The sequence below is a fragment of the Haematobia irritans genome, chromosome 1 (genome assembly GCF_050003625.1).
Source record: "Haematobia irritans isolate KBUSLIRL chromosome 1, ASM5000362v1, whole genome shotgun sequence".
In the NCBI taxonomy this organism is placed as follows: Eukaryota; Metazoa; Arthropoda; class Insecta; order Diptera; family Muscidae; genus Haematobia; species Haematobia irritans.
The window spans coordinates 267,966,025-267,990,040 of record NC_134397.1 but is presented as its reverse complement, the minus strand read 5'-3'; the positions used below and the strand labels follow the sequence as shown (position 1 = coordinate 267,990,040).

Below are 24,016 nucleotides of genomic sequence, written 5' to 3'. Positions count from 1 at the left end.
TTGATTACAGTTCAGTGTAATAAGAATCGTTAATGCCAATATCTTAGCAGACATATCTGCATATTCGAAATCCAACTTCTAACTAAGAAGATTGAAATATTTTGTACAGCTTTTTATCTGTTTTTGTGATACGTGATATGTGAAACTACTACTTTTCATATTGCCTAAAATATAAAATAATAGGCGGTATCAATTGTCACTATCACTTACACGACCAAGCTGTCAAAAATCACACACTTGTCACTACGCAACTGAAGATACAATCGCAGGCACAGTAATTTAAATGAGATTTTATTTAATATTCAGTTATCTTTTTAATAATAATAAAATATATATTATTCTGGTAAAGTAAACTATATGAAATACTGAATAGCAAGATTTGAATCAACCTAGTTTCTCGGGTCATCATAATATCATCTTCATTTTGAATGAACATTATCGTTGCACCAAGTTCGAGGAAAGATGAATGAAATTGACTTTTTTGCAGCAATACAAATAGTTACCTTTTATGCCCAAAGGTATTGGAAGGGCAAATGACATTGCCCTCATCTTTTCTTACGAATTAATATCACGGCTTTAAGTAGATCTATAAGTCACCCTTTTTGATGGTATTAAGCCGACATAAATGCAAGCAGTAACTTATAGAGTTATTGGGTATTTGTTGGCTATTTAAACCCTGACTCATAAAATAAGAACATGACTAAGCCTTTCACATACTGTTCGGCTTTATTGATGACCCATTGTCTACAGGAAAAAAATGTTTCCTCCCAAACGAAATTTTAAACAAATAAAAATTGTTTACCATAATCGATTTAAAATTTTTGGAAATTTAACCATTCGTCCAAACGGAGAATCGAACCGCGGACCATACAGTTTGTAAGCAAATACATTATCCACTATAGCATCAACACACCAACAACGCACAAAGTGAAGAAGTTATGTTTATAGATTACATTTTTGGGCGACACAAGTCGATGTAAAGCAACTTTATTTAAAGAAAAGAAACCACTTTATACCCCTTTCTTACAAACCATATACCAAATACAACTTTTGGTGAGGGAAACAATGTAATTTGACTTATATTCCGAAAATTTTTGTAAGATTTCGAAAAGATGTTCAGCATTACATTCCATTATATTAAATTTTTACTACGAAACATCAAAATGGGTGTTATATAAGATATATAGTTAGAAGAGAATATTGATTGATATAAACAACATCGAATGTTATTTTGAAATAAAAAAAACGTTGTTGATGATAAAGGAGTTCAAACATTTCAACAACAAAAACAACCATTACGATACCCATTTTCTAAACGATTTTTTTTGCGAGTCCATACTGAGACAAATCTCCTAATCTGAAAAAGGAAAAGCGCCTCTGTGTATTCAGAACTTTCGGTTTGATTGTATATGAACCCATCAAGAAAATTTGGAAGTTGTTCTTAAGGCACAACTTTAAAAGTACTTCCAAAAATTTTCTCCCAAAGATCCTTTTTATTTTAACTACACAGGAAATTCTTTTAATTCAATTCTTTATAACTCGCTTTTTTCATATTTTTAATGGGTACTTTTACCTCTTTTGTTTCAAATAGGTAAAAACAGAGTAAGAATTATTAAAATAGTATAAAATTTTAATTAAATTATTATAAGTTTGTCAAAAAAAAGAAGAAACGGCTAAATCCATTATAGAAAAATTGCGAATTTGAAAATATTTGGGGTAAAACGTTTCAGACAAGCGTTGGAATGCATTACAATTCATTAAAAATTATAAAAAAATTTATTTCATTTATTAATTCACATCCAAAATATTGAATTCGGAAAAGTGATGCAAATTCAGGACATCCGACAACAAGTTTTTTAAAGAACAATTTTGTATTAATAATATAATTTCAAACTATTTTTTACGTTTTTAGTCAATTACGTATTTAATTTTTTTTAAATAAAAAAGAAACGATCTCAAAGAAAATTCTTTTCTATTTGATAAAAAAGACGGTACACCCAAAGAAAAAATACTTTCCTCCAGAACGAAATTTTAGACAAACGAAATTCGCATTTTTTATGATGTATTTTCTTTTAGAGAAAATAAATCCGAATTTGTGATAAGCGATTCAACCATTGTCTTTGATATTTTTTATTTGCTTTAAAAGAAGCATTTTTATCGTCAAAAGAAAAATTACTTTGTCTAAAACTTCGGTCCTCAGAAAAGAAACTCTTTTTTCTGTATATAATATAAAATTATCTAATTATTTACTTCGTTTTAAAATATTCATCTTCGGCTTCAGCCAAAAAAATCCGTTTCACCCGCGTTAGGGTTCCAAAATAGACACCAGTTATCCTGATTCCGTTACAAAAACCGACACCAGATAGTAATGAATCTACACGCAAAGAAAAAAACATTTGGAAACGTGTACCGAAAACGTTTTTCTTTTGTTAGACTTTTTTGAATTTCTTCGAAAATTTTAAATTTTTATTACCAAAAAATTCGTTTGTTACAAAATTTTTATTTTTTTAATAAAACAATTATTTTTGAAACAAAAACAGAATCCATTTCGTTTATATCAAGCACTAACTTTTCTGATTTTAAGTCTTTAATAAGACACATTTTACAGTTAAAATTTAATATCGCACCAGGGATCGAACCCACGACGGTGCCCAATTAAATGTATATGTAAATAAAGTTTGTTTAACCGGGTCGTGGGCGCCGAAAACGATGCTATATAAATATAACTGTTTGACTGTTGATGACAATAACAGCTACGCCCAGTGAATAGTGTGTTAGCTTACAAATTGTATGGTCCGCGGGTCGATTCTCCGTCCAGGCGAAAGGAAAAATTTATAAAATCGAATAATTTGTTCTACATTGTTTGTATTACAGAGAAAGCTGCTATGAACTAAAAACCTCGTGGAAAACAGAATCCATTTCGTTTATATCAAGCACTATACTTTTCTGACTAAGTCTTCAATAAGACACATTTTACAGTTAAAATTTAATATCGAACCAGGGATCGAACCCACGACTCTTGGTATGCAAGGCGGACGAACTAACCATTGCTCCACGGTGGCCAACTAAATGTATATGTAAATAAAGTTTGTTTAACCGGGTCGTAGGCGCCGAAAATGATGCTATATAAATATAACTGTTTGACTGTTGATGACAATAATGGCTACGCCCAGTGGATAGTGTGTTGGCTTACAAATTGTATGGTCCGCGGTTCGATTCTTCGTCCAGGCCAGGAAACATTTATAAAATCGAATAATTTGTTCTACATTGTTTGTATTACAGAAACAGCTGCTATGAACTAAAAACCTCGTAGAAGTGAGTAAGATGTGAGGAAAATGCAATTAGCCAGAAAAGATTATTTTTTTTGGAGTTAGGCTTTATGAAATTGTTTTTACATCCTGGAAAAGAATAAACGTTTATCACAAAAAGTATATACTTTTCTTCCAAATAAACTTCCTTACAGCGAAAAGCAAATGAGAAACGATATTTTTTTGTCTAAAATTTCGTTTGGGAGCAAAGAACTATTTTTTTGCGTGTATATTATATATTTCAATGAAATTTCTATCTTCTTTATCACAAGTTTCCTCTGAACTGCCATAAGGCCAAAACAGCCCTTTTTAATATGGGATCTACACGGCTATCGTAATTTACACTTTAGTTAAAATATTTTTTTTTTAATTAAAAGACCATAAGATTTTTATACATTAAACCTACGAAATTGAGTCCAGCAGAAATATTTGTTCTGGACTAAAAAATTCCACGTGTCACAGTCTTCGGTCGCATATAATATTTCAAAGGTTGTTGACAGGACAAAAAATGTCAGATATTTGAACTAATGCAGTGTGATATTTCAGCAAAGATGTTTTTCAAAATTTTTTACTAAACACGTTTGCTAATTCTGCAGTATTTGTTTCCTATTTCAACATACACTCAAAAAAAAGTGAACTCTTTATTTCACTAAAGCCAATTTAACTATATTTTAGTTTATAAAATTATTATGTTTGGAGAAAGTTTGATTAACTCCAATAATTTTTTGCGTACATTAGATAAATGAACTAAAAAACGGAGAAAAAAAATTATACACAAATTAAGCATACAAATTTACTAATTCGTATTTCTCACAAAATAGTTCATTATTTCTTTAAATTTTACTACAAAAGCGTCCACCATGAACTTCGTATGTCACTAGAGACATTCTTGCAATTTTTAACTCCAATTTTTTCTTTCAAACTACAAAAGTTTCTTTAACAAGTGAAAAAAAAAACATTTACGTCTAATAAATTTTCTTGAATTTGTCGAAAAATATTTACTTATTTTTGTGATATCGGCGTGATGCCAGCGCTTGTAGTACTGTTTAGTTAAAAATTCCTAAAAATATTCAAAATTTTCTAAAATTAATCAAAAGTTTTCATCCTGGTGGGTTCACCGTTTTTTTAGTGTAGAATTGCCAGATTTCAATAAAGTACATCCCTGAGGAAGATGGAAATCCTCATCGAAACGTAGGATAAAAATATGAAATAAATAATCGTTTATTTGCATAAATTCATGAACTTGAAAGCCTGATTAGAAATTCTAGAAATCATAAAAAAATGAAGATACAATAAGGTCGATATTTTTCTAATAGATTGTGTTTGTTTACTTTAGTTAACTGAATTAAAAAAAGATAAATTCACTAAATACAAATTTCTCACAAAATACACAAAAAAAATCATTTCATTGATACAACGAAACATTTGCATTGGGTCAATGAAAACGTTCGCTATTAGTAGGAAACGTATCGTTTTCAACAGAAAATTCGTTATATTTACGAATGTGTTTCGTTGGCTCAATTTTAATGACAAGTTTCGTTGATATAAAAAAGATTTTTCTACTATTATAGTTCAGATTTTCTCAAAATTTGTAAATTTTAGCAAAAATGCACAGTTTTTGATATTTTTGCAATTTCTAATTGCAAATTGTTGGTTCATAAAATATGAAATGTTCTTTAAAAATTGAAAAAAAATTATGTCTAAAAAATTTCTTAAATTTCTCGAAAAATATTTACTTTTTACTTTTTATCGGCATTTGTAATATTGTTTAGTTTAGTTACAAACTTTTGGTATTAATCTCATATTGAATATAAGGGCCTGTTCGAAACCGAAACTTTTTACTATGGTGAGATATCAAATTACTATGGTGAAAAACAGTTGCTAATTTGGTGTACTCATTTCTTTAAAAAATAAAACTAATTTCTGATTGTTTTGATATAATCAAAACATGTCAAGCCTAGTGATGTCGTAAATGTCAAGAATTTTCAACAAATGTTAAATTTCTTACTAGCCCCTTGGGCTAGTGAAATTATACTCACCTCGATTTACGTCACATTTTTACCAATGCTAGTAAAAAGTTTCAGTTTCGAACAGACCCTAAGAGAAACAAAATTTCTATTTAATATTTTTATTTAAATTTTATATTTTTACTTAAGTCAAATACTGTGAGTATTAAAAATAAATGTATGGTGAAATTTGTCGTCTATAAACCACTGTCAATTTTCGCTTATGTACCTAAGGAGATTTCTATCTCTTGTTGATTTTTCATTTCTGTTTGATTTAGCCAATACAATTGTGACAATATAACTAGGGCTAAATAAATCAAAGTTCTATTGTTTTGGTCAACAGATCCCCAATCGACGACAAACAAAGGAAATTTTGGGCCAAATTTGTCACAAGTTTTCCGTTTTGTTTTTCCTTCTTGGTTAGTGATATACAATCTTTTGACCTCTATTCATTGAACAGTGTTAATGTGCTAACCCCACTTAACCATTGTTGTTTTAGCGCTGCTCCGCCTCTTCCTGCTTTCAACCCCAAAAGATATTAAACCCATTAAAGAACCAACAAAAATTACATAAAACGCCAGCTGTAAATCTTTGATAGTTAGAACCTTAAACTCTTCAGTCAGTTTAATGGTAATTCGGGAAGATATTGTTATATCCACATCAGTCTGCATATTCCTTATGAACTTTGTAACCAAACCATTGGCCTGTATCCATAACAGCAATTGATTGACTGCATTATCCCATGGAGCATGTTTGTGCCACACATAGGAGATTGTGTAGTATTTGGGACATTCGGGTACTACCCATACCCTTTTGTTTATAATATAATGTAGGTATTCCAATGTCAATGTTGTGTAACGAGATACACTTGCTTTGCCACCGTGTTCGGCCACATCTTTTAAAACATCTGCATCTAGATTTTTCAGGTGCCTTAATTTTTTACTGAGACTTGCAAATAGAGGTGATGTTTCACTGAAAAATAGATCATCTCCCATCGAAGAGTACTTGTAGATTACATGTAGACCACTTTTATCCAGATCCGCCATTGTATGGATATCCTTGTGGTATAAAGGATGAATGTAAACAGTAGCTAAACTGGACTCAAAAATAGCTCCAAAAATAACACTTATCAAGCACAACGTTGCTACGAAGATTTTCTCTGAACTGAATGGTGGATATCGATTTATATTGACACGCACCCACACCACCCATGTGTCAATAACAATTCTTATGAATTGCCATCGAAAACTTTTTTTCGATTCCATTTGAGCTGCGACAGGTTCATTTATACCGCCAGGTGATATCTTCAAATGTAAATTCATACAACGCAATATGGTCCATATTAACGAACATATAAAAGCTGTCACAATAAAGCATGACCACAATTGATAGCCCACCGAGAGTATAGGTAATATGGATTGGGGTATTTTTTCCGCCTTGGCTGTATAGATACAAAGTTTGTCATCGTAAACCGCCACTGAAAATTCTAATTCTGGTACCATATAATCCTTTACGAAAAATCCAGTTATACATAAATCCAATTCGTTTTTTATAACAGATCCTATGACCCCATTATATGATCCATTGGGTGCTCGTTCGCTGAAAAGAAAGAAAAATGAAATATGTAAAGTTCATTAAATGGAAATTAAATGGATAGCATACGGGAAGATGTTCCGATAATAGCTTATCTTCGCCGTTTGATTGTTCTTCGATGCCAACTGACAAAAAAGAGTTTATGACATGCAGGTACCTAAAAACGGCTACCACGAAAGATTAAGAGAAAAAATCCAAGGACTCTTGCTTCCCAAAACAAATATCAATCGAATGAGAAGATACTCCTGGTCTGGCACTATTTTGCTGCCCTCGTAAAGGGTGTTTTTAGACGAGTTAATAGCTGTGATATTGCTGGATCATGGAGATAACATTGGAAAATAAATCGGCACTTTTCTAATACACTACCAATAGAAATATATTTTTATTAATAACACACACTGAATGTTGTTTTTAGCAGACGAATTACTGTAATTTAACAGTTCTTTTCTGCAAAGCCAGGAACTATTTTTAATTGCAGACTTCGTGTTTTGTTTTTTTGTTTGCTTTCAAAATTTTGATAAAATTTATCAAAAAAAAAAACGAGTATACTAAAGGCTATGGATTTTCGAATTAACCAACAATGAAACATGTGTATAGTCAGGCTTGTGTAGATTGGTATCTGATTGGTATTCTTTTCAATAACTTAATAATACCAATTCCTTAATCTTCATATTGAATAAACTCGTATGAAAATTGTAATAATATGTAGAATAATTTCATTCTTGTTTCTTAACAATTTAAATAAAAAAATATTTTTGTTTGACTTTGATCGTAGGAATCAACCAGGGAAAAATCGTCAAAAACTCTCCATCACAAAAATCAAATTATTTGATACAATAAATTTTCGTGATTAATTTTTATATTAATTAGAACATTTATTGAATCAAATGAATTTTTAATAAAACAGGGTCATTCGGGACTACTTAATTTGATATTGAATGCTAGCAACTACAGTAGATAACGGATATAGGAAATTCAAAAAAAAAAAAAACCTCGGTCCATACTAGGACCATGACACGTTGTATGAAAGGCGGGCATGTTAAACATTGCACCACTGCTTTGTTAGTTCATTGGTACTGTTATTGCTTCATTGTGAGGCCGTCAAAAAATTTATACTGAAAAGGTACCATGCCATAACCAAATTTTCTTATAGGAGTTACATATTTAATAGAAATGTTATCAGGCGTTATTGCCAAATTGTTCTTTTATCAGTTCATTTCTACACGTTTTTCTTATACGAAATATCTTCCTACCAAAAAAAAAAAAAAAACACCAAAAATTCATGGCGTTTTGCTAAACATTCTTATATGAATTTTTCTTATATGAGATGTATTTATATCCGGTTCCTAGTGTAATCACCAATCTTACGTTGTTGAACTAAACAAGGATAATTTATTATAGAAAAGAGCACAAGTAAGTAAGGTGTTTTAGCTATTTCTGAACTGCTTCCCATATTCAGCACACAAAATCCTATTAAAGCAACAACCTTTTTGTTTGCTGTTACTAACCTTTTCATTTATCTATAAGTGTATTTTGTATATTACTTATTTGATGTATAATTTACATACCCAAAATAATCCGGATCGGGATCCAATAGATTCATGGTAAAATTTAAACGTTCCTGCAAAAGATCTGCTACTCTGCCATCAACTCCATAAACAAATATGACTTTTTTTGTAATAGGATCCACAATGGGTTTGGAGTATACCGATTTGAACATTTGCACACGTAGAGGATAACCACGCATATTGTAAAACAAAGTTCGTTCCATAGATTGCTCTCCGGTATAGCTTATAATTTGTCCATATTCTCCATTTTCGTTTTGGGCAAATGGATCATATATTAAAATACCATTTTTCGTTAGAAGAAAATTTTTATAAATTTGAAAATTTGTCCACAATTGATGGCAAATGTTTCGCAATTCTTTAATATCGACATCTTCATCCTCCATGATGAAAAAATATATTCCGAACTTCTGGGCAAAATACTGGGATGCACGACGAAAATCACTTATGCTGCTCATAATTATATAACTACTAGGATCATTGGGCGTCGTTGTAGTAGCGGATGAGTGAATGTTTTCAAATGTATACAGTTGTAAAGTAATTGGAATTAATGTTTGCCTCAAAAACCATTTGATATAAACATTATCAATGTCCTTTTGATATTGTGATGAGCGTAACATCATCTGCAGATAGGGTATATCGTGTATAGGTTTCTTCAGCCATAATTCTATGAGATCTTGAGATATTTCTTCATTGTCTTCAGATGTGTGTATGTTGTGCAAGGCCTTACATTTGACTGTAAGCACAAAACACAGAAATAACCCGGACCAGATGTAGAAGAAAATCATTGTAATTCACTGGCCTATTATACTGTAAACAATTTCTGAAATACTAAATTGATACCTAATATAGCGTCTAGCTTTTATAAATGCCGAAATTTGGCAATATTACATGAAATGTGTCCCTTATGTGGGAATTGAACTTCGCAAGATGTTTACCATTCTGTCATAACAATTATATTTTTGCTATATCATATAATATAATTATCATTTGGATATTGTGTTTACATTAGCTCAATTATTAGAACTTATTCCCATGAATTAGGCTACATTCATGGGCATTATTTAATGAATTCCTATGTGAAAACTCTCAATAATACCAGGTGTCAATGTCATATTGAATAATAACAAATCGGGTCTATAATAATTGCAGAAAAATAAATAACACTGAAAAAATTATTATTATATGCGCAAAGATTCCTTGCCTTCAAAATTATTTAATGCACCAAAAAGAACAGTTTTCTTTTCTCAGGAACGAAAGCTTAGACAAATGAAGTGTTCTTTTGTCTCTAAAAATTTTTAAGATTCGAGACAAATATTACGTCACTTGTCATCAATTATCTTGTGTTCCCGAGGAAAGTATTTTTTCTTTGGGTGTGGAGATATTTTTCTTGACTAAAACCTTGAGAAAGAGTTAGACGATTCAACTAGGAAATGGGTATCCACTCATTCCAAATTCGACTTGTCTTCAATAGATCTGAAACAATTATTCAATATTATAGAAACTGATGTCTTTTTATTGTGGAAGAAATGGGCCAAAAACAGCGTAAATGTAATGAAAGAACGAAATTTTAGACAAAACAAGTTGTCTTTCGCCGCTAATATTTTTAAAGGAAATCAAAAAAATGTTTATAGACAATCATTAGATGCTTGTCACAAATTCGGGTTTATATGTTATAATTTTAGAATTTTGTTGCGAAACAATAACAAGTATTGTTTGAACTCAAATTTAATTTTAGCTTTAATATTTTAATAACTAACATATTCTGAGCAGGATTTTAAGTCAAAGTTAGTCAAAGTATACTTAATTAAGTATATATTTCTATGAGGTGGAAACTTTTTACTTCAAAGGGTGTTATTATATTCGTTTTAAAGAAGTTCGTATGCGCATTTCTCCTGGTAAATACATAAAATCGAGTTTAACGTTAACGCAAACATTATTTATACGAAGAAAAAAAACTATACCTTTAAAGCTTACGGTAAAGACTACAATTTTTTTAAGTGCACTGAAAAAAAATTTTTGACTTAATAAGAAACATTATTACAAACGCTGTTAAACTGATGATCAAATTAATTAGGATGGGGGTATATTAACTTTGTCATTCCGTTTATAGCACATCCGTTTATAGCACATCGAAATTCTGAATTGATCTGGCAACGTCCGTCCGTCCGTCCGTCTGTTGAAATCACGCTAACGTCCGAACGGAATAAGCTATCGACTTGAAACTTGGCATAAGTATTTTTTATTGATGTAGGTCGGATGGTGTTGGAAATGGGTCGTATCGGATCACACTTACGTATAGCCCAGATTTGGCTTGCGGACCCTCTTAGAGAAGCAAATGTCATCCGATCCGGGTGAAATTTGATACGTGGTGTAAGTATATGGTCTTTAACAACCATGCAAAAATTGGTCCATAATTATATAAAGGCCCCATATAAACCGATCCCCAGATTAGACCTCCGGAGCCTTTTGGAGGAGCAAAAATCATCCGATCCGGTTAAAATTTGGTACATTGTGCTAGTATATGGCCGCTAACGACCATGTTAAAATTGGTCTGTCTCGGTCTATAGTTACATATAGCCCCCAGTTAAACCGATCACCAATCGCACAAAAATTGATCCATATCGGCTCGTAGTTATATATAGCGCGCCGACCTGGTCTATATAGAGGTTTGACACAAAATGGTCTGATAATAACCAAATTTGGCACAAAGTTTTTTGTAGGCCTAAACTACCTCGAGATACCAAGTTTCAGCAAAACCGGATAATAATTCCGGCTTCTAAAAGCCTAAGAAGTCGCTATACAGAAACATGGAGCGATATACGGCCTACTTATGGTCCTAAAATACTTTTAGATATCAATTTTCAGGAAAATCGTATAAAAATTGCAGCTTATAGAAACCCAAGAAGTAAAATCTGGAGATAGGTCTTTATTGGAGATTTGCCAAAACATGGACCGATTCACACCATATTTGGTACACCTAGTTGTAGTGTACCGGTTTATATGGGGGCTTTATCAAAACCTGAACCAATATAGCTCATCTTCGAACTTGGTCTCCCTGCAAACAAAAACGAATATTTGCAAAATTTCAGCACGAAAGCACCATTATGTAGGTTGATTACAACAGACAGACAGACGACATGGCTATATGGTTTTAGAAATTCTCTCTGATCAAGAATATATATACTTTATATAGTCGGAAATCGATATTTCTGCATTCTATAGTGGTGGATATAAAGGTTAGGTTAAAGTGGCAGCCCGATTAAGATTCAGGCTCACTTAGACTATTCAGTCCATTGTGATAGTGGTGGATATAAACAATATATTTTAACTAATATAAGGTTTATAATTTTTGTTTTAAAGTTTTATTCCTTCAAACTTAGGACACTACTCTTTGAAATTTTACTTAAGAATCGCTTCTTAATGTAAAGTACTCCCTTTTTGATTTAAGAGACTAATCGTTAAATTAAATGCGATTTGGAATCTTTAGCTTAAGGAACAAAAAGACTTAAATATAGGCTACGATTTATTTTTAAGAATCGTCAACCTTGATTTTAGAATTTTTTAACTATCTGTTATAATTTGGATTTTTTAGTTACATTTAATTCCAGATGAATAGCAATTTTAAATGAGAAAATAAGAATGTAATAGAATGCATAAATGAGACTTGAATACTTATTTAAATTTTATACAACGATTTGTAGAATCGTTGGTAATCAATTACAAAACCCTTAAGTAAAGTTCAAAACCTTTGGATCTAAGTAAAATGCTTTAAAAAATAGGCTAAAAATGTCTTTATTTTTAGTTAGACTTTAACTGCCAATTAACAGAAACTCAATTGCAAATATCCGGTTAATATGGAATATATAGGCAAGATGACATATATCTCCAAAGTACATTGGTTTACCTCCATTAGTTGTGTTCCTTTACGTACTACTAGTTACTACTTTTACTAGTTTTTACTAGAAACCGTTCCTCAACCCCAAAAAATAGTAAACGTAGTAAACAATTTTAAGAGAACAATGTCAAAATACATGTCTCTTTTAAAATTTTTTTACTACAAGTTACTCGACAAATTCTTTCGAGTAAAAGTTGTAGATATGTCATGACAAAAATAATTATTTGTTTTCAAATTTTCCAAACTAAAGTAGTTCCAAATCGATTTTTTTGGAAATAAATCTGTAACATTTTAATGGATTAAGATATCATCATAATTTTTTCTTTGTGCCAAAGCTGAAATGTTTTTCTCTATATTTAGAGGTTTGTAGGTCCCTAGTGGATTCACGGGCTGGTCTATAGACGTTGGAAGTTGGACACCTCGGATGTATGCAATTTAGTGTTACTTGGCAAACGCGCAATTATGCACCGATTTTCATCATTTTTGCTTTGCTGGATAGAACTTATAAACTACCATAAAAAGATTGTGTATGTGTGCGAATATATCTAATATTTGCGAGATAGGGCCTTACGATTTATTTTTTTGCAAAATTTGAACAAAGTGGGGTCTGTATTTTGAGTCTAGAAGGAATACATTCCTTATAAAATTCTACGTATTCTGGAGGAAAATTTTGTGCACATTTTTGTGCTTTAGATTTAACGTGTAGACTCCACAATTTGGAATTTCAAAACAATGCCGAACCAATACCACTCGCTTCGAAAAAAGTACCAAAACATTGACCGACTCACACCAAATTCGGCACACCCTTTAATGGACCAAAAGTACCTCTACGTTTTGAATTTCATGCAAATCGGATAAAAGTTTTAATGTCTATGTCATGCAGACCCCAATTCGGGGTCGGTTCATATGGAAGCAAAATCGAAACTTAGGCCGAAGTAGTCCCATCTTCAAAATTGACCTGCATGTAGAAGAAAAACGTGTCTGTTAAAATTTCAGCACTATAGGTTCATTATTGAAGGAAGTAGCCTGATTACAACAGATAGCCAGACAGAGAGACATCGTCTTATAATTTCTCCCTGATCAAGACTATATATACTTTCAGAATTCGTTATTTTTATGTGTTACAAACGGAATGAAAAACCCCACCTTATAACATACTGATAATATGCGCTATTACTCTACTTTATAGCCCAGAAGCCAGAGTTTTACTTTGATTAAAAATTTTGCAAAAGGAGTACTTTTTATAACAAAGTAAAAACCATAGCTTTTTTCTATCGTAATAAGGATTTCAAAGTTTCCTGCAAAAAATCTGCCATTTGTCAAAAAATTTCGGTATAAAAGTATTTAATTTACCTACATGTTTTAAAAATATTTATTCAAATCACAATGCTTCTTTTGTTTTTTATTTGACATTTTTACAATTTTTACTATATTTTCGTTCCTGTACATTTAACAAATATAGAAATCTGAGAGGATTTTCAATATTTCTCTCTTTTACTACTTTTTACTACGAGTAAAGTAAAGGAACACACCTATTTTCATGGAACTCAACTGGTAAACATTTTTCTGTTAAAGTTACATTTTGTTAACTGACAGTTTAACAAAGCCTTCTCGGATTTGTAATTTGGATTTCTGAACTAACTCCTAAATAACATTTTTCACATAAATTAATTTTATAACACCAATATTTAAATTTGGTTTGCTTCCTCAAACTATCCTTATTTTGAGGTAATTTTTTTGAGTGTAAATAATACAAACAACAACTAACGCTATATTCACATACATATACAATTTATTCTTTATTTAGTCACAAGGCAAACATCGAAAGTGAAATATTAGCGATTATTAAGAGAATACAAAACCTTCTCAAGGATCCATGTTATTAAAGCCATCATATTTCCAATAGTTACCACATAAAACGCCAACTGTAAATCTCGTACTGTTAAAATTCGGAATGTCACATCACGCTCAAGAATTTCACGTTTTATTAGATTTATTTCAGTTTCTATTTTCATATCTCGTTCAAATTTTACTATAATTCCAGCTTGTGAGAATTTCAAAAGCATTTCATTCAGTGTCTCTTCCCATGGTGCACCGTGATGCCATACATACGATATGCTATAACGTTTAGGAAATTCGGGAATAATCCAAATTCTTTTACTTATAATCAAATCCAAAGACTCCAACATGAGGCTATTGAATCGATTCACACCGGTGGTTAGACCCTTATCTACGATCTCCTCTAAAATATTATATTTTCGATCAGGCTTATGAATGGTTTTGGCATTCAAACTGGCAAACAACAATGAAGTTTCACCCACAAATAAATCATCTTTCATCGAGGCATGGCGGTAGAAAATCGGTAATCCGGTGTTATTCAATTCTTGCAATGTATTAATATCCTTAAAATACAACGGTTCAATATGGCTAGAAGCCAAACTGCATTCAAATATTGCTCCAAATATCACACTGACCAAGCACAATGATACCACCAATACTTTTTCCGAATGAAATACGGGATATTCATTCAAACTCACCCGGACCCAAGCCACCCAAGTATCAATTAATATTCGAATATATTGAATTTTGAAAGGTTTCCGTAAATGATGGGATAATGTGTCATGGCGATGAATTTTCAAGAAAAGTATTAAAAATCGTAGTAAGGCCCATACAACGGAGAGAAAAAATGCTATAACAATAAATCCAATCCATACATTGTAGTGTACAGCAAAAATTGGTAGCAAATAATCGGGAACACGTTGAGCCTTGCGAGTATAAATGCATAGTTGATCTTCGTACATGGCAACCGAAAATGAAATATCTCTGGTAAAATAGTCCTTGACAAAGAAACCAGTCAGACATATGTCAACAGTATTGTCAATTATGCCTCCAATGGCACCATTGTAGGATCCGTTCGGCAAACGTTCTCTGTAATGAGTAAATGAGGCATGCATTCAATTATATTGTGTGGCTAGATGTAATATTTTCATATTTCATAGCAATGAAATTTTTCGTAACACAACGACGATATATTAATTGAATCAAGTAATTTTATGATATAGGCCAAGTGAATTTTACAGGCACCACAATGGGGGAAGCGGTACATAGATACAAAATTTATTTCTTGATTAAGCACTCCATCTTTACATCTATTTTCTATAATATTGAAATTAGTATAAAGTTCTCATGTATCAAGTTAGTTGCGCAACAGATTAAGGAAATGTTTGTCAAATTGATTAGAAAGAAAGAAAACATTCCTCATCACACTGGAAAAAAAACGTACTCGGTTCCAAAGATTTTGTCTTTACTTTAATGAGTTTGGTATTCATTACGAGCGAAACAATCGAAATGTACACCTAAATTTAGGTTTTGCGATTTGAAACTTGGACATAAATCTTAATTTATAAGTTTTATTTTCGGTTTTTTTCGTCATGTACAAAAGTCCTTTATAAACTTTTTACCAAAATCTTATAGTTCCAAATTTAAATTCGACAATAAGCAAAAATTATGTTTTGGGTAAAAAGCGTCTTTAAAATAACGTCTTTGTAGTCAAGTTACAAAAAAATCTTCAAACTTAAGGACGATTTCTATAATATTTCAAGGTGACCTCACAGAAATTTCTTTTATGTCAAGAAACCCATTTTGAAGTCGTTTAGTCCTTAGAAAAGTTTGTCGACTTTTGGTAAAATAAAAAATCCTTGTATGCTACGCAAAAGTGGTATTCATATTTAAAGGCATATTTGTGCTTATAATAATATTTTTAGTGCAGCATCCTCTACTTCCAGCGAAACTATCAACTTATTATAGGAATAAATTCTATGAATTCACTAAATCCACTATGAATTACACTCAAAGCTTCCGAAAAAAGGTAGACTTTCACTCTATCAACTAATACCATCATTTTACTTTTCCTTTGCTAAAGCTTAAAACGGTTAGTTTCGATATCATCAGTAAAACAAAAGTTTACTTTGATCCAAGGATTTGAACTTTCTCTTAAGGATTTTGGTATTTATTTCGAGCCAAACATGTAACTTATTAAAAAAACGAATGTTTTAATTGTAGAGCTATTGAATCTAGGTCCTGTAAAATTAAAAATTTATCTCACATTAGTTTTAGAGCTATCTCGCATTGAATCTACACTGAAAAAAGATTTTGTCTTTACTTTAAAAAATTTGGTATTGATTCCGAGCCAAAGAAGCGGAGAATACAAGTAAGGATACTTTTAAGACACAATTCTCTTTTAAATTTAGGTTTTGTGTACTTGCTTCTAGGAAGCAAATTTTAATTTTTCGCTTTCTCAGCTTTTTTTCTTCATATGCTATCAAAGTCCTTTAAAAACGAGTTAACGGCAACTTTATTTTCCAAATTAGGACTCGACTTCCAGTAGAAATTATGCTATGTTTGAAGTAAAAAACTTCTTTAAAATAAAGTTTTGAAAAACATGTCCTATATTTGAACGATTTTTTGCTTTGTAGTCAAGATGCAAAAAGACAACAAGTTTAAAGACAATTTCATTAAATTTAAAGATTTTTTCTAAATTTTTAAAGTCAAGTTGACCTTAGCCCAAACATTTTTTCTTTCATGTTATGATATCCATTTTTAAATCAAATCACTTAATTATAAGGACAATACGACTTCATTGAAAAGTTTATCGACCTTTGGTCAAGGAAAAAAACTTTATACTAGAGAAATGCGTCTTCTATGCCAAGCAAAATTTGCATTCGTATTTTAAAGACATGAAATCTTTGACCCCACGACAATATTTTTTTCAGTGTAGGCCCTGTAAGATTAAAATTGAGATAGAAATCTCATTTATAGGACTTTCATTTTTTTTATATCTCATTTATAAAACTTTCATTATCTTTTTTTTTTTGATATATTGACAAAGTTTTAACTTACAAATGTCATTTAAAAACTCCAAATTATAACCCAAAGATGTAAAATCCACGAAATGTATCTTCTTATTCTATATTTGAAAAATGTTCATCTTTAATCCAAATATTCAAAATATCAAAAAAAAAAACGTCGGAATCTTGTTCGCCTTAACCCCACAAAACTAATCCGAATGTTTTGGTCAAAAAGTTGACGTATTGAGCCATAACTCGAGAATGGTAAATAAAAACACGCACATAAGCTATCACAAACGATAGCTTATTTTGTCCTTAAAAATTTATGTTATGAAAAAAATTGTTGTAACTCTGAGTCAAACCGAGTTAGGCCAGCCTTTAGCTTCGAAAACGCGACCTGGTGCCACTAGGAGCATTCGCCTCAACCCCACAAGACGAATCCCCTTTCCAGATATTGGGATAGCCAAAATTTGAGCCCGATTAAACGACGTTAACACGTGCCGCCAAACTTTTTGGTCAAAAAATTCGTATTTTTCAGCGGTCATTAGAGACCATATACTTACACCATGTACCAAATTTTAGCCGGATCGGATGAAATTTGCTTCTCTTAAGAGTGTCCGCAAGTCAAATCGGTTTATATGTGGGCTATATATAATTATGGACTGATGTGGACCAATTTTTGCATGGTCATTAGATACCATATACTAACACCATGTACCAAATTTCAACCGGATCGGATGAAATTTGCTCCTCTTAGAGGCTCCGCAAGCCAAATCGGGGGATCGGTTTATATGGGGGCCATATGTAATTATGGACCGATGTGGACCAATTTTTGCATAGTTGTTAGAGACCATATACTAACATCATATACCAAATACCAGCCGGATCGGATGAAATTTGCTTCTCTTAGAGCAATCGCAAGCTAAATTTGGGGGTCCGTTTATATGGGGGCTATACGTAAAAGTGGACCGATATGGCCAATTTGCCATACCATCCGACTTACATCAATAACAACTACTTGTGCCAAGTTTCAAGTCGATAGCTTGTTTCGTTCGGAAGTTAGCGTGATTTCAACAGTCGGACGGACATGCTCAGATCGACTCAGAATTTCACCACGACCCAAAATATATATACTTTATGGGGTCTTAGAGCAATAGTTCGATGTGTTACAAACGGAATGACAAAGTTAATATACCCCCATCCTATGGTGGATGGTATAAAAATATTTAAAACGAATATAACAACTTTCTTTTAAAATTTCTTTACTTGAATCCATAATTTTGTGTATATCTTCAATTTTAGGTTGCATAACCTTTATATTAGTTCAAAAATTTTTATGTGCACTTCGATAAGCTTTGTGGTAAATTCCAAGGATACATAACATACATACACTGAAGAAACAGTGAAACCATGAGGAAGAAAACATTTAGTTAATTTTAGAAAATGTTTAATATTTTTAGAAAAATTTAACTAAACCTTTTTACAAACGCACGAAAATTCAAGAAAATTTATTAGACATAATTAATTTTTTTCACTTGTTAAAGAAAATTTTGTAATTTGAAAGAAAAAATTGGAGTTCAAAATAGCAAGAATGTATTTAGTGATATACGAAGTTCATGATGGATGCATTTATAGTAAAATTTACAAATTTAAAGAAATAATGAACTATTTTGTGAGAAGTACGAATTTAGTAAAACTTTTTACTTCATTCATGTATAATTTTTTCCCGTTTTTTAGTTCATTTAACTAACGTACGCAAAAAAATATTAGAGTAAAGGAAACATTCTCCATATGTAATAATTCCATGAACTAATATAAAGTTAGATTGGCTTTTTTGAAATAGAGAGTTCATTTTTTTGAGTGTATGCAAATTATCACATTCTATATCACTGAGTCCAATAGTTTTGATTACGTGGTTAGTTTATGCCCCCTTCAAAAATATGCCATACATACCCAAAATAGTCTGGATCAGGATCTAACAAATGCATTGTAAAGTTCATTTGCTTTTCCAAAATGTCAGCTACTCTACCATCGAGACCCTCCACATAATCAATTTTTTTGGTTACAGGATTAAGCACTGGCCTAGAGTAGACAGATTGAAAAATCTGTATCCTCAAAGGATAACCACGCATATTGTGGAATAAACTGTGTTCCATAACATAGTCACCCGTATATGATATAATTTCTCCATACTCTCCCTGTTCACGTAAAACAAATGGGTCATAAATAAATATGCCCTTCACTGTTAGAAAATATTGCCGTAGAATTCTAAGTTTGGTCCATAGGATATAACAGATATCCTGGAGTTCCTGGAGATCTATATTATCCTTTACCACATAAAAGTATGTTCCAGATCTTTGAGCGAAATATCGAATTGTGGAACGTAAATCATCCATTTCCGTTATAATAACATAATCGTCATTATTTATTGGACTTTTTAATGGCATTATACTATTTTTATTCTCTAACTCATAATTGCTTAGGGTATATGGAATTTGAGCTTGTTGTAAAAACCACTGGATATATGGATTTTCAAGGTCATCGGTGTGATTTTTGTATATCAATTTTAAATGCAACGAAGATATATGTGCTAAAGGTTTGTTTAACCAATCTTCAATTTGGCCACAAGAGATATTTTCACTTTGATCTATTGTTCCATTTCTCGATTTACATGTGCTCATCGAACAAATTCCGAATATAATGAGGTACAAGAAGAGGAACATGGCTCCATTGAGAGCTACGTCTTTTATTGTTTGAACGCAAATGAAAACTATTTGTGTTCTGTAACTTTTGCCAGGATTTTATAATTTTCGTGATTTTAGCAATTTCGTTTACCTTATAGGTTGGGTGGTAATGGAGCTAAAAGATGTTTACATTTGTCTAATATTGTTTACTTAATGTTTGTGTCAAATCACATAATATTTCATATTCCAATTATTTTCCTTTTCAATTGTAATTCGTACACCTAACGAAACTATATCTAATAAGGATTTTAAAGGCTTTTATAGTGGGCTATATTGTTTATTTATAATTAATATAATATAAAGCAGGACAAAACTAAAAATAATCCTATGATGGAGGGTATAAAAATAACTGCATTGAAGATAGTATTCTATTAACAAATAACTTTATTTTACAAGGTCTATTAAATAAAGGAAATGTCAAATAATATTGGTACCCTGTACTCAAAGAGCTTTTTAAAGGTAGTGCTGAGAATTTATTCTCTATAATTGGTGCCTAACATTCTGTTGTACTGGGGAGAAGAAGTGATATATGGAAATATAACCTAAGCTAAAATCAATAATTGAGAGATAATTTAAGAAATTTACATTTGTATTAAAAATTATCTTCTTATTGAGGTCTAAAATATAGCATGTAATTTTTGCTGTGAACACAATAAAATTGGTTTACATGAGGACTATATTAAATTACGGACCTATACACACGCATACAAGGAATATGTTCACCCCAAACATGTTCCAAGATTAAAATGTTATTTTTAGACGGAAAACATTGAACATGTTTGTCCCAAAAATTATGTCTTCTAAGAAAATAACATGGTTGCGACAAACATGTTATATGTTGCCAGTCCAAAAATAACATTGTGCTCTAGAAACATGTTTGAGGTATTTTTTTCCTTCTCTGGTTGTCATTGAAATTGGGAGCTATGTCAAATTTACTAAACCTATATCTCAAATTGCCCAAAACAACTGATGAAAATTGCGCGTAATTTCATCAAACGGATGGACATTATTAGATGGACTCTAAATCTCATGACGATCAGAAATAAGTTTACTAAATGGTATATAGGGCAAATATTTTGGTTCGAAGCCCAATTTATCGCATTTTCTTCTTGAAATGTGGCCATTTTTCGGCAATTTCGTTCTCCAAGGGGTTCAATTACCCCACACTCAAATAATTATTTTCTTCCAAACTAAAAACATCGGCCCTGTTCGGTAAAACAAAACTACTCTGCAACTACACGGCTGAAATAGAGTGTATTTATCATCAATTATTAGTTTTTAGGATACACCATGTATTAACCGATCAAATTTAGCACAGTATAATACAACACCTCTTGGATTTGGAAAATAACAGGCATTTCATTTCAAATTTAGATAAAAATCCCATAAATATTCACCGTTTAATTTTCTTAAATACGGATAGAATAGAGGTTAGAAACATCAACCCAAAATTATTTTAATAATACCCCCAAATGCTTAGGTGTTGTTGTTGGTGTTGTTTATGCACTGAAAAAAATATTGTCGTGAGGCCAAAGATTTCATGTCCTTAAAATACGAATGCAAATTTTGCTTAGCGTAGAAGACGCATTTCTCTAATATAAAGTTTTTTCCTTGTCCAAAAGTCGATAAACTTTTCACTGAAGTCGTGTTGTCCTTATAATTAAGTGATTTGACTTAAAAGTGGGTATCATAACATGAAAGAAAAATTTTTTGGGCTAAGGTCAACTTGACTTTAATAATTCAGAAAATTAATTCTTTAAAATTATTGCATCTTGACTACAAAGCAAAAAATCGTTCAAAAATAGGACATGTTTTCCAACACTTTATTTTAAAGACGTTTTTACTTGAAACACAGCATAATTTGTACTGGAAGTCGAGTCTGAATTTGGAAAATAAAGTTGTCGTTAACTTGTTTTTAAAGGACTTTAATAGCATATGAAGAAAAAAGCGAAAAATTAAAATTTGCTTCAAGTACACAAAACCCAAATTTAAAAGAGAACTGTGTCTTAAACGTATCCTTACTTGAATTCTGCGCTTCTTTGGCTCGGAATCAATACCAAAATTGTTAAAGTAAAGACAACATCTTTGTAGCCGGACATGTTTTTTTTCAGTGTGGTATGATATAGTCGGCCCCGTCCGACATTCTACTTTGTTTGTAGATTTTTGGTATCTCGACTACAAAGGATAGAAAGTGTTCAATACTTTATTCTTAATACGTTTTTTATTTGAAACATAGTATAAAGTTATCGTTAATACATTTTAAAGGACTTTGATAGCACATGAAGAAAAAAGATGAAAAACGCATAAATTTAAATTTGTTCCCTAGAAACAAGTACATAAAACTCAAAGTTAAAAGAGAATTGTCCCGACGGGAAATTGGCGCAAATTGCCACCGACGGACCTATCACAGAACTGGTACCGGTGCTCCAATTTTTTAATAGTCGTAATTTATTGATATTAAAATCTTATTGGATCTACACATTTACTGAAATAATATTATCAAAATAACCTATTGTTCGACCTACTTCAAAAGTTTTTTTTTAATTTTGGGTGCGATTCGGATGCCCAAAAAGAAACAGATTTCTAAGAGTTTGTCCGAAACTGGTTTCTGAGGACCTGTCTCTGGGGTACTCGTGCTAAATTGTCCCAGCGCGTGTCTTTTAGAATGAGTCTAAGACGTGTCCTAAAGTGTAAATTTACAAAGAGGTAATGTGATCATCCTAAAAATGTTTCAGGATCTTAATGTTGATTTTTCACATCGCTCGAAATTGTGGAAAAAGGCAAATAGTGAGTGGTATTAATACTATTTCATATTAAAATTACTTACCGCTTAAGGATGTGTCTGCCTAATTAGAAGCATATAAACATCATGAAAAACATACATACCATACATATATGTCACACAAATTGTGTATTGATTGTTGATTTATACACGCAAAAAAATAATTCTTTCCTCCCAAACGAAATTTTAGACAAACAAAGTTCGTTTCTCATTTGATTTTCGTTGAAAGGAAGTGTATTTGGAAGAAAAGTATATACTTTTTGTAATAAAAGTTTATTCTTTTCCAGGATGTAAAAACAATTTCATAAAGACTACCTCAAAAAAAATTTTTCTAGCTAATTGAATTTTCCCTCACATCTTTTTCACTTCCACGAAATTTTTTAGTTATAAACACACTCAAAAAAAAGTGAACTCTCTATTTCACTAAAGCCAATTTAACTTTATATTAGTTCATAGAATCATTATGTTTGGAAAAAGTTTGCTTTACTCAAATAATTTTTTGCGTACGTTAGTTAAATGAACTAAAACACAGGAAAAAATTATACAAAAATAAAGCATAAAGGTTTCCTAATTTCGTATTTCTCACAAAATAGTTCATTATTTCTTTAAATTTGTAAATTTTACCAAAAATGTGTCCATCATGAACTTCGTATGGCACTAAAGACATTCTTGCAATTTTGAACTCCAAGATTTCTCTTAAAACTACAAAATTTTCTTTAACAAGTGCAAAAACTTAGTTATGTCTAATAAATTTTCTTGAATTTGTCGAAAAATATTTACTTATTTTTACCATATCGGAGTGATGCCAGCGCTTGTAATACTGTTTAGTTAAAATTTTCTTAAAAAATTCAAAATTTTCTAAAATTAATCGAAAGTTATCTTTCCTGGTGGGTTCACTGTTTTTTCAGTGCATCACCTTTTTCTGTAATACAAACATGTAGAAGAAATTATATGATGTTGTAAATTAAAATTTTTTTTTTACCTTTCGCCTGGACGGAGAATCGAACCACGGACCATGCAATTTGTAAGCCAACACACTATCCACTGAGCTATGTAGCCGTTATTGTCATCAATAGACAATTACCCATATAAGTTATATTTATATAGCATAGCTTGCGGCGCCCACGAGCCGATTAAACAAAGTTTATTTAACAGAAAAATACATTTAGTTGGGCACCGTGGAGCAGTGGTTGCTACGTCCCACTTGCATGCCAAGGGTCGTGGGTTCGCTCCCTGCTTCGACCAAAGTTTTTTTTTGCATATATTCCAGATA

The 24,016-nt window shown here is 31.4% G+C and overlaps 3 protein-coding genes across 3 annotated transcripts in view; 1 reads left to right on the top strand and 2 right to left on the bottom strand.

Moving 5' to 3' along the window:
* Positions 1 to 24,016, top strand: part of LOC142223090 (uncharacterized) — a 44,361-nt gene that overhangs the window by 7,707 nt on the left and 12,638 nt on the right. The window lies entirely within an intron of this gene.
* Positions 5,769 to 9,260, bottom strand: LOC142219895 (uncharacterized). Its single transcript, XM_075288659.1, has 2 exons — positions 8,476 to 9,260; positions 5,769 to 6,913 (listed from the first exon to the last, which is right to left on the bottom strand). The coding sequence occupies exons 1-2, from the start codon at positions 9,258 to 9,260 to the stop codon at positions 5,785 to 5,787; spliced, it is 1,914 nt and encodes a 637-aa protein (XP_075144774.1). The 3' UTR covers positions 5,769 to 5,784.
* LOC142219894 (uncharacterized) lies at positions 14,206 to 19,940 on the bottom strand. The gene is made up of 2 exons (XM_075288658.1): positions 19,171 to 19,940; positions 14,206 to 15,298 (listed from the first exon to the last, which is right to left on the bottom strand). Exons 1-2 carry the CDS (start codon positions 19,938 to 19,940, stop codon positions 14,206 to 14,208), a joined length of 1,863 nt encoding a protein of 620 aa, XP_075144773.1.